The sequence below is a fragment of the Pelmatolapia mariae genome, linkage group LG22 (genome assembly GCF_036321145.2).
Source record: "Pelmatolapia mariae isolate MD_Pm_ZW linkage group LG22, Pm_UMD_F_2, whole genome shotgun sequence".
NCBI classification, from domain to species: Eukaryota; Metazoa; Chordata; class Actinopteri; order Cichliformes; family Cichlidae; genus Pelmatolapia; species Pelmatolapia mariae.
Window position 1 is genome coordinate 11997456 of NC_086245.2, and position 15108 is coordinate 12012563.

The window sequence follows — 15108 nt, forward strand, 5'->3', positions numbered from 1 at the left end:
GTCTTTGTAGATTTGCGTTTAGCGGAGACCACAAATCAGCCTACTATAAAGCATATAGAACTGTAAGTACTCAGTGGAGTCTTAACCCTAAATTGGTAACTACATCCTAAAGTTCTGCTAAAAAAATCACTGTTCATGGCAGGACCTCCTGTCCACTGGAATCTCAGTTGCTCTTCTAAAAAGGCAGTGACTATAATAAAGCCATGACAGCTACCAGAAGTACATTCATGACTCTTTGAGAATCTGTGTGTGCATGTGTAGTGTTGCAGCTCTAAAGCCCTCTGTTTGTTCATCAGTGGCATTTGGTGCGTTGAATGTGTTTATCTTGGAACCAGTGGTCAGTGGGCCTTTGTGTTGCAGTTGCTGCCCCTGAAAAGGAAAAAATTCCTACATTTCCACAAACGAACGTCTGGTTCGTTTATGGGGAACCTGAAATACCTTGAAGTGATGTAGGAAAAAGCAACAATATCATTAGTGGGCATATCTTGTTTATATGCTGCACTGTTGCATGATTATTGTTAATTTTATATATATATTGCATTGTATAATATATGTATTGTAATGACAATAAAAATACATTCTATTCAATGTCGTTCTGTTCTACATGTGAAAAAATAATACAAAAGGTCTCCAAACATCACTTATTTAGCATTTACTATTTACCTTGCTCATAGTGGTCATCTACAGTTGTAACCAGTGTTGGTCAAGTTACTTGAAATCAGCAATTACTAATTACTGATTACTTATCCATGAAAATAATCCTGTTATTTTAGTGATTACTTATTTTCAAAAGTAATTAGTTGCTTTATTAGTTAGTTACTTTTTAAAAAGGTAATACACAACCTGAATACGTATTAAAGCAATGGACCTTTCATCCCAGTTCTATTTTTTCTGCATAATCTATCATATAAAATTGGATCAAATGAAATAGTCTCTTTTTAAAACTTATTTTTATTAATTTTAATCTTTTAATTTCATGCACATTGCATCAAGCAAAAATAAAATTATATGTTACAGTCTTTGACTGGAAGAAATTGGTTTAACTTTCAAACCTATTGTCTACATTTTCCAGCATATAAAATAAAATAATTTTTTGTGTTTACACTCGCTCTTTCAGATAGATGCAAGTAAAACACAAAGACTCAGCGGCACTGAGTTGCTCTTACGTCTATTTTCAAATAACTTCCCATCGCTGGTCGTAACTCTGCAAAGTAAATATTTGCATCAAGATGCCAAAAACATGCAACTGGAGGTGTTGCATATACTAGTATTGTTACTATAACTGTAATACTTCACTATTGAAAAAATAATTGAAGATTATTTCTGCAAAGACGAGTGAGACAAAGTACTTTTAGTTATTGCAAACACTTGATTGCAGTTCTTGCCGTCGAATGTGGTGCAAAAAAAAAAAAAAAAAAATGGCCAGGTAGGTTTGGATAGCTTTTTTCCCTTAACTAATGAAATCATCATTTTTAAGATCTGCATTTAATATTTACTCGGGTTATCTTTGTCGAATATAAAAATTAGTTTGATCTGAAACATTTAAGTAAGACAAATATGCACATTTGCAGGAAAACAGAATGCAAGCTATAAGCTGAGCAGCAGGTTAGTATAGCAGCAGCGGCTACACTTCTTGGCTTGTGCCTACACACAACAGACGATGCTCTAAAAACAGATTGTTTATATACTGTCGATGATTCTCACACAGTCATATTTTAGAGTTTAGATTCAGTACATAATCAGCCTTGTTGCACATATTAGACCCGAGGCATAAATATCCATTTAGGGTCTGGTTTGGAAGCTCATGATGCAAGCAAAGCCACATCAGGTTGTTAAGCCACGTGTGTAGATTAAATTTGAGTACGTCTTCATCTGGCAGACAAAGCATTGTGAACTCAAAAACCTCGCTGAAAGGTTTAGAGAAAAACACCCACCTTTATCAAGCTCTTATCTCAGCAGGAATAATGTAGTGTTTGATTTACATTCCATAAAAAGTGTTGTGACAACCAAACTAAAGTTTCAAATTACAAACGCAGTATTTTTGGATGCAGGCTAAAACTAAAATCCATGTGTTAGATTTGCGACCAAGAAAAGGCTCCTTCCATCATTTTTAGGGTGGACGTGTATTTAGTGTTTAGCCACATGTTATTTTATCTTTTTATTCCTATGACAACATTTTGCTGAGGTTTAAATGGGTCTTATACGCTTTCAGTCATGAGGAGGAAGCTCCAAGACTAGCAACAATAGACAGAATCAACTACCAGTAAAGCAAGCCATTTAAAAAGATACAACAGCACAAAGCATGATATTGAAACAGCCTTGGTGTAGTCACCTCTCGAATTCATCAGATTGAATGAGGTCTGATATTCCTCATATTTGAGGTATGTAACTCAAATCATTCCCTTTCTCACTCTAGTACTCTGTAGCTTATCAAATGGAATGATACTTTATTCAGTATTTTTTCAGTTAAAATGTTACATTTCGGAGTTTGTCCAAATGTACATTAACAATTTATTAATCTCTGATGTCTCAAGACCACCAAAGACCAATTTTTATCTGGTATCGTCATGATTTACTTTTTCAAATTGTCAATTATAAAGCAGCTTGAATTGTATATGCTGGTCTTGAGTGAAAAGTCCTGCAGTTTAACAAAATAAATGGAGAAGAATAGAAAAGTAAACGTATGTTGAGGTGCGGGACTCTCTCATGCAGAAAAACTCAAAAAGAGCCTGACGTGATTGATGGTCTGTGGGAGTAAGAATGACAGTTAGTGTACACAGAGGGTGTGAAGCAAAGAAAGGCTGAAGGCAACGGAAGGGACCATTCAAACTGATAATAACACCAAGGCTTTGTACTTGCGTGGTTACTGAAGGGCTTGAAAGCTTTCAGCTGTAAATGTTGATTTGTTCACCAATTTAAGCAAAGGACAAATTATCCAAATGGATTTAGATGATTGTTAAACATCCTGAAGTTATGGGAACATAGTATATACTTGTTTGTTTAATTACGCTGGAAAATCTGCAAAAAAGCACGGGAAGTTGGTTTGCATGTCAGGAAGTAGTGGATAAAGAATATGAGGGCCGTATTTTAGCCGTTTTAATTTGGAACTCACTTTCCATAAAAGATGATGTAACAAGTGAGAAGTGTGTGGTCAATTATTGCTCCAGAGGCTGCTGCGGTTAGAAGTAATGAAGTGTGAGAGCTGAGTGACGCTATGCCAGCCAAAAGCAACATGTTTTTGTAAGATATCTGGTAACGAGAGCATGTCACAAAACAAACAGCATGTGTTTTACTAACATATTCAATGCGTCTAAAATGCAGAGGCGCAGGCGTGCAAATGATCAAGAATACTTTGAAAAGCAGCCTGATTTGTCCTAATCTTCAATAAACCTTTTATCACAATCTGCACTTGGCAAGTCTGAGTCTTTATGTCAGAACACTTTGATATGTTCCTTGTTTGCGAGCCACAAATTTAACACAGAGCTGCTGTTAGCAGCTGTGACAAAAGCCAGCATGCATCAAAGTGGCGTACGTGCAAGAGACAAAACAGGAATGTAAAAGAATAAAATGCCAAAACAGATAGTTGAGAATAATACAAGTTACATTAGTGTAAATACTTTTTTTTTTTTAAATTAGATTAAGATATTAAAAAGTGTCATTTTTAAAATCTTGAAATTATAAAACACAGGGATATACTTTTCAGAAAACTACTTTATCTCAGTAAGAGAAGGCCAGAGCACCCAGAGGGAAAAAAATAAACCAACTCCCCACTGGTGGATTTGAACCCAGCTCCATCTTGCTGTGAAGCAATGAAACAATGGTGCTACAATGCCAATTACCACTAAAGTACCTGTCTTTTATCATTTTTTCTTATTCATTATGATATTTAATGAGAGAAAGTGCTTTATCTGGGTAAAATAAATATTTGTTTTTGTGAAGTGCATTATATAAAGTGGTCTTATTTTTTATAGCAACGGAAAATCATCATTTTCTGCAGGGGACATGTAGATTATGCATATAAATCTTTGCTGGTTTTATACTATAAATGCCCAACTCTGCAAACACAAGACAAAAGAGTAGCTGCACACTGTGGTCACCAAAATAACTGTGACTGTGTGTAATACACTTGTAACTTGGGTTCTTTGAAAATGGCAACAGCATCTGTGACTACTTGCAGCCAACTGCTGTCTTCAAAGCATCAACATGTCAATAAAATAGCTAAAACAAAGTTAATCTCCTAGAAATCTGCTATTAGTTTGTGACTGAGTAAGATCAATTTGGCAATTTCGTGCAATCTGTTGATAACACAGCGATCAGCCGTGATAAATCATTTTGCAAACCTTTGCCAATCTTTCTGAGAGTGACTGCAGTCAGAGGAAAATAGGTTGCCTTTCACTAGGCAACCTGTGTGATCGCCCAGAGGTTGAAGGTGTTGCATGCACAAACTGTGGGCAACCATTTGGTTGCAGCACCAACTGCTTGTGATTGTTCTCCAACAGCAAAGACATTCAGTGGAATCACTGGGCAGCCAGTGTTTTTCCTAGAGGTTCACTGTTGTGTAACTGAACTATAAGTGAGAAATGCCACCCACAAGCATCTGAGAACACCCAAAACACTGTGCAGACTGTTTTACATCACAAAGTTGAAAATTTAAGCTCGATAACACATTATAAATATTCAAAGTTATAAATGTTATCATGTTAGCATTGTAACTGTGAGTGTTAGCGTCATTCGTCTAGATTTGTCAGAAGTCAGTGCTGTGTGTGCATAAGGAGAGCCTCAAAGCCCCTCAAGGAGACCATTTAATCCTTTATAAAGCCTTAGCAGTTATCAGTTACACATAAAAAAAAATCTGTAACATTAAACAGCACTACTAATAGATCATATAAATGTAAACACTGCCACTATGCTCCTGTTTTGTCTGTTATTTTTCTTCCTCGTCTTCTTCCAGGCTCTTCGCTGTGTAAAACACTGTCATCAAACACAGCGCATAAATCCAAACCAGGGACCTTTAAACTCTCCCTCGGCCTTCAGCTAATCAACTTGTCTGGTTCCAACAGTGCACTCTGTCATCCTGTCCATCCCTCCGCAGGGGACGAGGTCTCTTCTTTGCCTCACTGACCCCTGCTTTGAGCTAGCGCTAATTTACTGTCTTTCCCATCTTTATTTATAAAGGACAAATCACACAGTCAAACAATAACATCTATCCTCTTCGGAAGGAAGTATTAGTGGATTTTATAGTGGTTTACTTTTCCTGTGCCAAGACAGATTTGTACGGCTGACTTCTTTGTCAGGGTCAGCATTGTAGCATTTCAAGAGCTCAATACAGCTGCGTTAAAACTGCAGTTTTGTGTAGGTAATTCCAATTATTTGTCAAGAGCAGTTAGACAGTTATAGATATTGTTTATTGGCCTGAAAATGAAGAGGCAACAAATCAGTGAAGGTCTACAGACAGGAAAAAAGAAACATCCCAGTTACAGCTGTTCCATCTTGTCATTTTACACTGGCCCTGCAAACAAACCCTGACCAAAGTTACTTTTTCAATCACATCTGTTTCATCTGCACGTTGGAAAGTTGATTTGATCATTTTAGCAGCACTCTAAGTATGATCAAAGGATAACAGCAAGCACAACACAAATCTAGGAACACAGGCAAAGGTCAGAGTAACAGCTTGAGAGCCCCTAACAAATGCATTCCTGTACAACTGAGGCGCATTAATATCTGCAGCCAAATAAAACAAATTCAGTATAAGCAGTGCAGGGTAAACAAAACAGCAGTAACACTGCACATGTTGATAAGCACCAGGAAGCACAGGTGCAGTGTCTCCCCTTTCAGACTTCCTCTGCACTCATTGAGTCTAGAGGAACGTTCTTTCTCCTCACCTGAAGCATCTTTGTCACTTTTAGCTCCATGGATTCTGTGTCATTAATTTTTCATTATACAGTGAAAGATCGGGTTTAGCTGTGCAGCGTTGAGAAATAAGATACATAATAACTTCACTGCTCTTTGTGGGTTTAGCTATCTGATAATAACAGCAATGTATAAGTAGATGTTTCATGAGCTGCATGGCTGATTTTCCAACCTCTGGACGCTATAAAGGGGTAGAATTCGATGAGTGAATCTAATCAGCATCATCATCAAACTGATATCTACCACTCTTGAGGTGTATGGCAAACAGACTGGTCTTTATACAATGCCTTTCTACTCAAGCTCTTTCTACTACATGTTTTATTCACTCGAATCCATACATGCGACACACACACACTCTTGTGGACACATTGGGGCAACTTGGGGTTGAGTATCTTGCCCAAAGAAATGTCAAAATGCATTAACCTGCCTATCAGATGTAATTGTTCATTTACAGAGGGTCCCAGAACACTGAGTCGTTCTGGATCATTCTACCCAGCTGTAACCTCTGATTACATCTGATGGGCAGGTTAATGGTTATTACTGTCAAATGAGTTCATTTTTGCTTGCTGCAGCCTGTTGCTTCCAGAGATAGCACAGAGATACTTTCTCAGTAATAGATGTGATGCTGTACATGCAGAAGACTGGGATGTCTTGCTCAGAATGCAGACTGGTCTGAAGTGCTCTGTGCTCTGTCTGTGCTTGTCTTTATCCTCTTCATCACACTTTGAGTGTTGCTGCAATGATCAAATCAACATCACAACATATAAATGATAGTGTGAATGTGGCTCTGGAGGAACAGCAGATCATCTGCAAATCAAAGGTTTGGTGGTTTGAGCCCCTGCTGCTGCAGTCTGTATGCCAAAGTTTACTTGGGCAAGATCCTTGGCCCTGAGTTGCTCTTCGGAGTGTGAATATTAAATAGAAAGCACTTAGGTAGAAAAAACATAGAAAAAAGTGCGTGTGTGTTATATAAAGCACTTTGAGCCCACGAGTAGAAAAGTGCTATATAAGCATCATTCCATTTATAAAGTATGGTTATGACTGAAGTGTAACTTTGGTCAGGATTTGTTCACGGAGCCATTTTCCCTTCATTTTTATTTATGGAGCACCAACACATGGCAACGACAGTCGGCTCAAGGCGAATTTTTTTTTATTATATGGTAAAGACCCTAAAATAATTACCCCCATGAATCCAGGATGTTTTTTATTTTTTTAATTTCCTGTCCTAGCCCTTTTTTTCAACTCTGTGACGTGTTCATGGTGCACATGTAAAGTTGTAGTCCATCCAAGTGGTAAAAAAGTAAGTACAGTGAGAGGATAACACTCGGTTTCTTTGTTATCACTTTGATCTGCTCCATTTCTGACTGACTGACCAACAACATCACAGTCATGCGTATCCCACAGAGTGGATGTACCATATATTTTGGCACTGCCCCCAACAGAGGCTGTCTGCGAACACGCTACCACGGCTCAAGGATAATTTCCCAATTAGTCCAGAGGATGTGATATCCATGTTTTCCAAAGAGAGTTTTAAATTAGAATTAATTTGAACACAGAGCAATTTTCCACCTCACCTCAGTCCAGAGAAGATGGCAGCATTTCTGGAGCATTTGTCAATATTCTTGATATTTGTAATCACCTCTGTAACATTTTTAATGTGCATAATTGAGCGATTTATATATTAGCGCTATTTCTTAAATCTGTAAACTCTGTAACATATTGTATTATTTAAATAGTTTAGTCTGTTACTGTTGCTGTCTTGGAGCAACTGTAACCCACATAATTTTCTTAGGGATTGATAAAGTATTCTGATTCTGATGTTCAGATACGGCTTCTTCTTTGTAATTGCAATCTGCATTTGTGGATGACACAGCAAACTGCATTCACAGTGATTTCTAGAAGTGGTCCTGAGCCCATGCAGGGATTTCTATGTTTTTAATGCAGGGCTACCTGAGGGCCCGAAGATCACAAGCATCCCACACTGATTTTCCTTGGTTCTCTGAAACTTTTGACGATATTTCGAACTGCAGATAATGAGATTCTCAGCGTCTTCACACATTTATGTTGAGGACCATTATTCTGAAATTGTTCCAGAATTTGCAAACAGTTTTCTGCAGATTGGTGAAGCTCTGCCCATGTTTACTCTGACTCTGCCTGTCTGTGATACCCTTTTATACCCATTCATGTTGCTGACTTGTTGCCAGTTAACCTAATTAATTAAAAAAAACAGTTACTTTTTTTTGTCTTTTGTTGCCCAACTTTTTAAGAAGCGCTATTATCATCAAATTCAAAATGAGCTAATATTTGTCATAGAAGTAAAATGTTTTATCGTGAATAAAATGTGGATTCAAGAGATTTACAAATCGTTTATTTGCGTTTTACAGAGCATCTCAACTTTTTTGGAATTGGAGTTTTATTGTGATAAATAATGCAAATTATATGGATTAAATTCAATATGCAGTGGAACTGGCTGTCTCCTTATTAGTAGAAAGGCCCTTTTGCTCCGTGTGAAAATACTAAACACATAGGTAAGCTATTTGTAGCCTGATGCTTTGTGTACTGCTCCAACAATGAAGTCATAGTGACCTCCAGTGGTAGACAACCAAACTAAAAACTCCTTCTCCAAAATTAAACTTTAAACTCTTAAAAACCAAAATGAGCATTGCCTTGATTGTGACAAACTTTAATGTTTTAGCATATTGGACTCCCTACAAGAAAATACAATTAACACAAAATAGAATGCAATTACATGTATAATAAAATAAAATAAAATAAAATAAAAGTATCAGTCAAAAAAAGGCAAGACCATGTTGAATAGAATTGTTATTTTCATATGCAGTACTTTATATTTTGCAGTATGGCTATGTTCTGGGAACTGTTCACCTTTGTATGTAAATACATGAAGCCAAACAGAGGCAGGGAAAGCAGCACTGACACAATGCAGGGTACAGAACATGCAGACATCAGCTGATGCGTGCTGGCATGGAGAGCTTGAATTTCCTGTCTGCCTGCAAGACCAAACCACTTACTGAGTAAGCAGGGCATTCTCATCTTGTGCAAATATCACATTCTTTACTGGGCAGAAGTGCCCTGTTTCTTATTTTCACCTCATATTTCTCCTAAATTTAAACCCAAATTTAGTTTCAGCCAGACATTCATAGCTTTTATCTGAGGTCAGTTCTCTTTTAAATTTCGAGTAGTGGCAGTGTGTCATATAAAAACAAAGAAGCCCTGTGAGCTAAATTGTCTCGGGGTGATTTTTTGTACCTAAAAATAACATGTATTGTTTGAAAACAAACTCATTGGCAGTTTCTAGATAAGGAAGTGCTGCATGTTTTGTCAATGAAATACAGTCTGTTCATTAAAAGCATTAAAAATAATGCATTTTTTTGTTATTTTGGATTAAAATTAATATTTTGTTTGCATTTTCAAAGCATTTGTAAGCACAGATTTTATTTTAACCCCAGACTTGAAAGCATAGTGAGCCCGTTTGTCCTTGTGGAGGAGCACTAGCCTTCCTCTCAGCACAGTTTGAAACTGTATATATTAACACGCTGAGTTGGTTTGAGAACATGTCCTCTGCTGATGCTCTCTGAGTCACTTCCACCCTCCATGACAGACTGCCAACAGATGCAACTTAATGCCTGTGTGCATGTGTGTGTTCCAAGTCCTATTTATAAACAGGCCCCTTCCTCATCAGACATGCATATGTAAAATCAACACACATAAAACATCTTCAAATAAAACGCAGCTCTTAAAACAGGACTAAACACCCCTTAAGGCTTGCAGTATGTTTTGATGATATTGCTAATGTCAGAATACATGCCGCTCTCCAGTGACTGAGATGAGATTTCCTTACCTCTGCATTGGAAGACTAAACCACTGCATGCGTAAGCAAGACATCCCAGTCTTCTGCAGGTATCATATTCTTTCCTGGTTGAAACTCCCCAGAGTTTCCTTTTGTTATACTTGTTATTTTTCTTTATAACCAGTTTCTTAACTAGCTATAGTTAAAAGCTAGTCGAGTAAACAATTAAGGTGCTGCATTTGTACTTTAAATTGAATATTTCTGTTTTCATGGTCATGAGAATTTGCATAATTATGATGAAGGAACTGACCTCCCAGCCCATTGTTCCTTCAGTGGTTCTAGTTTCAGTCATTATGCTAATGTACTGTTACATTTCTTTACTTCATGCATCACTGTTGTCTTCAGAGGGTTAATCTGAAACGTTCCCTTAAATCCCCACTATATGCAGTGAATACTGCAGCCCCTTGACCACAAAATATATTCAGACAGTTAAAGGGTAAAACGGAAAGCTTTATAGTAGCAAGGAAATCAGCAAATGGGCTTAGCAACTCTAAAGTTTCATAACACTGGCTAACATTAGCCACCATAACCTTGTGTTGACACCAAAAATGTCAGGTTGTGGCAGTAAAGATGATACTATTAAAAGTGGGTTTAACTGCTTATGAGTTCAATGTATTCTTTGTAAAACAGGTTTATACTTTTTATCAAGAGTCACAAGTACTTTAAGCAAAAGGTTAGCAAAAGCTAGCAAAGCGAAGTAGAATATTGTGTAATGGTTGCAGATATCTCCTAGTATACATCATCATCATTAATATCTATGAAGCTGAACATGTTGAATGCATATAAAATGGTAAGTTTTTTGTCATTCTGTTCAACAGCACTTGTTTTAATTCAGAAACTTCTGGTCTACTGCCCTGTTCACCTCTAGTTACAAGCGCCTTAATCTGTGATGAAACATGAGTGCATGGGGGTGACCAGTGTCAGAGAAAGACGATCACGTTGGTAGCCTGGGATGACTCGAATACTTTCCACCATTAGGGTTTACGCTCCCCAGTTTGTAGCTGTGTGTGGGAGCAGGGAAACAGAGGCAACAAAGGTACAGCGAGTCAGGCAGAGGATATGAGTTCATTTTAGCAAATCTTACAGCTTACTTGTGAGGATTAATTGTGCCTGTATTTACAGACTAATAGAGACAATTATGTCAGACAAACACAATGGACAACCTTCCCAAAGGAAACCATTCAGCAACAAGAACATCAAGAAGCTCCGCACTATTAGCATGGTGTGCAACCTGGCAAGCAGCTGGCAGCAATGGGTGACAGAGAATGAGAACAAGCAGGCCAGCGAGCCAAGCGGCTGGGCTCCGTCTTCACTGGGTGGACCAGAGGAACCCAAAAAGAAATGGGTTCCCAAGAAGCCTCCACCCATTCGAACGCAGCAAACAGAAGCTTCTAAAGGTCTCGCAGCTCCACAAACAACAACATCAAAGACTGGTGAGGTTAAGACATCGGATGAGCCACCAGCGGCGTCTTTTATCAAGACTAAGCAAGTGGTGAAGACAGTGACCAGCAGCGCTCAGGAGAAGAGTGCAGGTATTGGGCTCCTGACAGAAAAAATCAAGAGGGAGCATCACCCATCAAATGAGGAGATTGACAGACTGCTAAAGAAGAAAAGCTCACCCACCCGTCGGAGGAAGTGCTCCAACATGGTGTCATCGCTGACCAAAAGCTGGAAGCAGGTGGAGAATGAGCAGAAGCTTGTTAAAGAAGGAGGAGATCCAAGAGAGGGATTCACCTGTGGACGTAAAGAGGACAGTGGGTCCCTCGAGGCAGATGTAGAGGGACTGGAAGTAGAGGAAGATAAAACACGCAGAACAAGCTTTTCAGAAGAAGCAGAGGAAAACAACTGTGAAGAAGACTCTGAGACAGCAGTGAGAATAAAAAGATCCTCAGTTCCAATGTAAGTAGTGTCACTGGGCTTCATTTTGCATTCAGAGTTAAGTTTTCAAAAAGAAAATGTTAAGAGGGAGTATAAAATGTTCATCAACTTCCATCCAACAAATTCTAAAAACTCAAAAACTCTTTACTTCTTTTCAATATTTAAGAAATAGAGAATTGAGCTGACAGACTGGATGTTTTCATTACACCACACAAAAACTTGTGCACATTTATCATTTTTGTCTCCAACAATTACATTTAAAAGCAAGTAAAACCGCAAGTTCTTTCTGTTGATTACTGAAACACTGTTTAGTTATACAGGTAACGTTCTCATTAAGATTACACATTTCTTTTTCAAGTCAGATCTGACCAAGAGAGAAGCAGAAATGATAACCAATATAACAATAAAAACCAGTACTGAGTGTCTTGTTCATTTTGTATTGACTTGTTGTGTCACTTGACATGCTTCACAGCTACAAAAAAGAAGCTGAGGATGCCAACAAGATCAACACGTTGTCCAAGAAATACAGCACCGTGGGAAATCTCAAGAGCCGCTGGCAGAATTGGGCCTCTGAGCACACAGTTAATCAGAAACTCAACCCCTTCAGTGAATACTTTGATTATGACTATTCCATGTCCCTCCGCCTCCAGAAAGGTCAGGAGGGTTACGGACGTCCAAAGGAGGGTAGTAAGACGGCAGAAAGGGCCAAACGCGCGGAGAAACATATCCACCGTGAAATAGACGACATGTGCTATGTGATCAGGACTATGGCCGATCCGGACCCAGATGGAAAGACCCGGATCACATTTGGAGAACTGTTTGACAGATATGTTCGGATCTCTGACAAGGTGGTGGGGATTCTGATGAGAGCCAGGAAACATGGGAAAGTGGAGTTTGAGGGCGAGATGCTGTGGCAAGGCCAGGATGATGAAGTTATTATTACTCTTCTGGTGTGATATTAACACCTGGGTCAAAGTTGTTCTTGAAATCCTCTTACAGCTTCTTTGCTTGCACACTGGAATTTGAACCTGAAATAACCCCCGTCATTGTCAGACAGCGCTAAGAGGAGGATTTAAAATGCAGTTTGACTCAGGACTACTAGGTGGACACTTCCAGAACAATATCAAAAGGATACAAGCTGAGCTCGGCGGATGTGTCTCTCTACAGATTATCCAAAGAATACTTTTGCTGCTATTTTGGTGGATACTTGACGACTCTTTCTGTCAGTGTTTGAGCTGTAGCTGTCTTGCTCAGTGTTTTGAGAAATCTGCAGAGACTTAAAAGCTTTAAATCACAAGCGCTGAAGAGATAAAGTGTTGGGGTTTTGGTTCCTTAAAATCCATTCAGAGTAGCTTGCAGATTATCACAAGTGTCTCTTTTTCACTTCATGGTTTATGTTAATGAGATACTTGAGCATGTGTTAACGTACCAAATAATCAGCAGCTTTGCAGTATTCTGTACACTAATTCAAACATGGGTTGGGTTTCGCTGCCTGAATACATGCAGCTCAGCTTTCATTGCGCTACACCAGACACAATGCAGTGGAACGCCACAGTACTTTAAAACACCGTGGCCTTTTAGACCACAGCTCTTTGAAATGGTATCGAAGGTTGACCAAGACTGCAAGGGACAATGGGAAAACTCATTAAATTGGAGAAATCCACTTCATGAAAACCACCTGGCCAATACTGTGTAGGTCCTCAGTGACAGCTAATAGTCTTTAAGTCATTTCCACAAGGCAGCTGTGGCTGCCCTGTGGGGTTTTTTGCACTAAGACATGGCAGAAAACCTCCTGTGGGTTGCAGCAAAGGGTCTACTTTGATCAGGCTGTTGCTTGGGATCATTCTACAATCTGGGGAGTTCTGAGGCCTGGTCAGCACTTTGTCCTCTTTTAGTGTGTTGCTTGAGGTGTTTTTGCTGTGGTGTACTCTTACTATTAGAGGATGTGCTGGTACAAGATCACATTAGAACAGGATAATCAGTGTTAATCGCTTCAACTGTCAGTGGCTTTACAGGAGTGCACAGCAGTAAAGTGTGAATAAGTCAAAATTAAAGTGCTGTAATGAACGAAATTATAGTTATAGGCTGGATTCCTAATCATACAGTAGCCTATGATGACTTGCTGTATTCTGTGTTTTGTGATGCTTTTTGTCATGGGATTAAAAATAAAAAATAAATGATAAAAATAAATGCCTGGATATGTTTACCAGTTAATCACTTACTAAGCTGAGGGCTGGACTGGCCTCTGGGAGCACCTGGACATTGTCTGATTGCCTGAGGGTCGTTTTGGGCTGCAGTGAACATTCAGCTTCATCAGCAAGCAAATTACAGACTGAGCAGGGTCTGAGGATTACAAGCGACTCTCTCAGAGACAGACTGTGCACTTTCCTTTTGCAGTCTCCCTCCATCGCACAGGTGATGCACACAAAAGACACACACATAAGAAGCCCCACCACCCTCCCTCTCGCTTAGGCAGGTAATGTAAACCAGGTAATGTTAGACACCTCAATCAGACAGTCAAAAACACCACCTAAAACACTAATCCAGTCTTTAAGTCTGACGTCATTAGCTGTGTCTGGGCCCTAACTACTGTTCCACTATTGATATTACAGTATTAAGATTAATAGTTAATTGTTCTGGTTGTGACAGTTTGATCATCTGTATTATATATTTTGAAGTCCTAAAGAGCAGGTAGAGTTAGCCTGAAAGGACGTCTTTGCTTGAAGTATTGTCTCATTCCACCCCACCCCTAGTAGTAGCACCTCTTAGTTGCCTGCTATAAACGAGACTAATATCGTGGTGAGTGTGAAATGGGTTAAGCTGCATATGGTTAAATGATGAACTGAAACATCAGCCAGGTCCAATTTTTTGTAGATACCTTATCACAAAGGTATCTTTTTGATCAGTTTTATCACAAAAGTGTCCAAACAAAGTATTTTTACTACACAGTTGCTTATTAGTGTTATGGTTGATTCCGACTGTAACGCCGTAGTTACATTTTTTTAATGTCAACATTCTCTAATCTAGGTTTGAGAAGGCAGACATGCCCTTTTGCTACTCTCATCAGAAAAAGTCCATTACACCTTTCCATTCTGTTGTAAAAGTTGAATTTAAATATGTTCATAAATAGTAAATGAACCAAAAACCACAAGAAACAATGATGGATGACAAAGTAGCACAAAAAATGAACAAATAAAATGTGCAATAGTGATCGACGGCTGCTAAGGTCATGTAGTCCTCTTTCAGGTTTTATTTTAGTCTTTGCTTGGGCTCCATGTCTTCCTCTTCCCTGTATGATGAAAACTGTGCAGATAGGCTTTCCATATCTATCAAATAGAACATTGTATTCTGACTGGAACTGATATGAACACCCTGACATGTCTGTCAAGAACACAGGATCACAATGAGACACCATGTAAGAGCTGATAACATAAACTCCCATTATGAAAAAA

The 15108-nt window shown here is 38.7% G+C and overlaps 1 protein-coding gene across 1 annotated transcript; it reads left to right on the forward strand.

The window, feature by feature from the left end:
- The first annotated feature begins 10916 nt into the window (after positions 1–10916).
- Positions 10917–12612, forward strand: abrab (actin binding Rho activating protein b). The gene is made up of 2 exons (XM_065471859.1): positions 10917–11677; positions 12129–12612. Exons 1-2 carry the CDS (start codon positions 10917–10919, stop codon positions 12610–12612), a joined length of 1245 nt encoding a protein of 414 aa, XP_065327931.1.
- The last annotated feature ends 2496 nt before the right edge of the window (positions 12613–15108 follow it).

Coding starts and splice junctions, on each gene's coding strand:
- abrab (XM_065471859.1), top strand. CDS start 10,917: ATGTCAGACAAACACAATGGACAACCTTCCCAAAGGAAACCATTCAGC. Junction 11,678..12,128: donor AAAAGATCCTCAGTTCCAAT/GTAAGTAGTGTC, acceptor CATGCTTCACAG/CTACAAAAAAGAAGCTGAGG.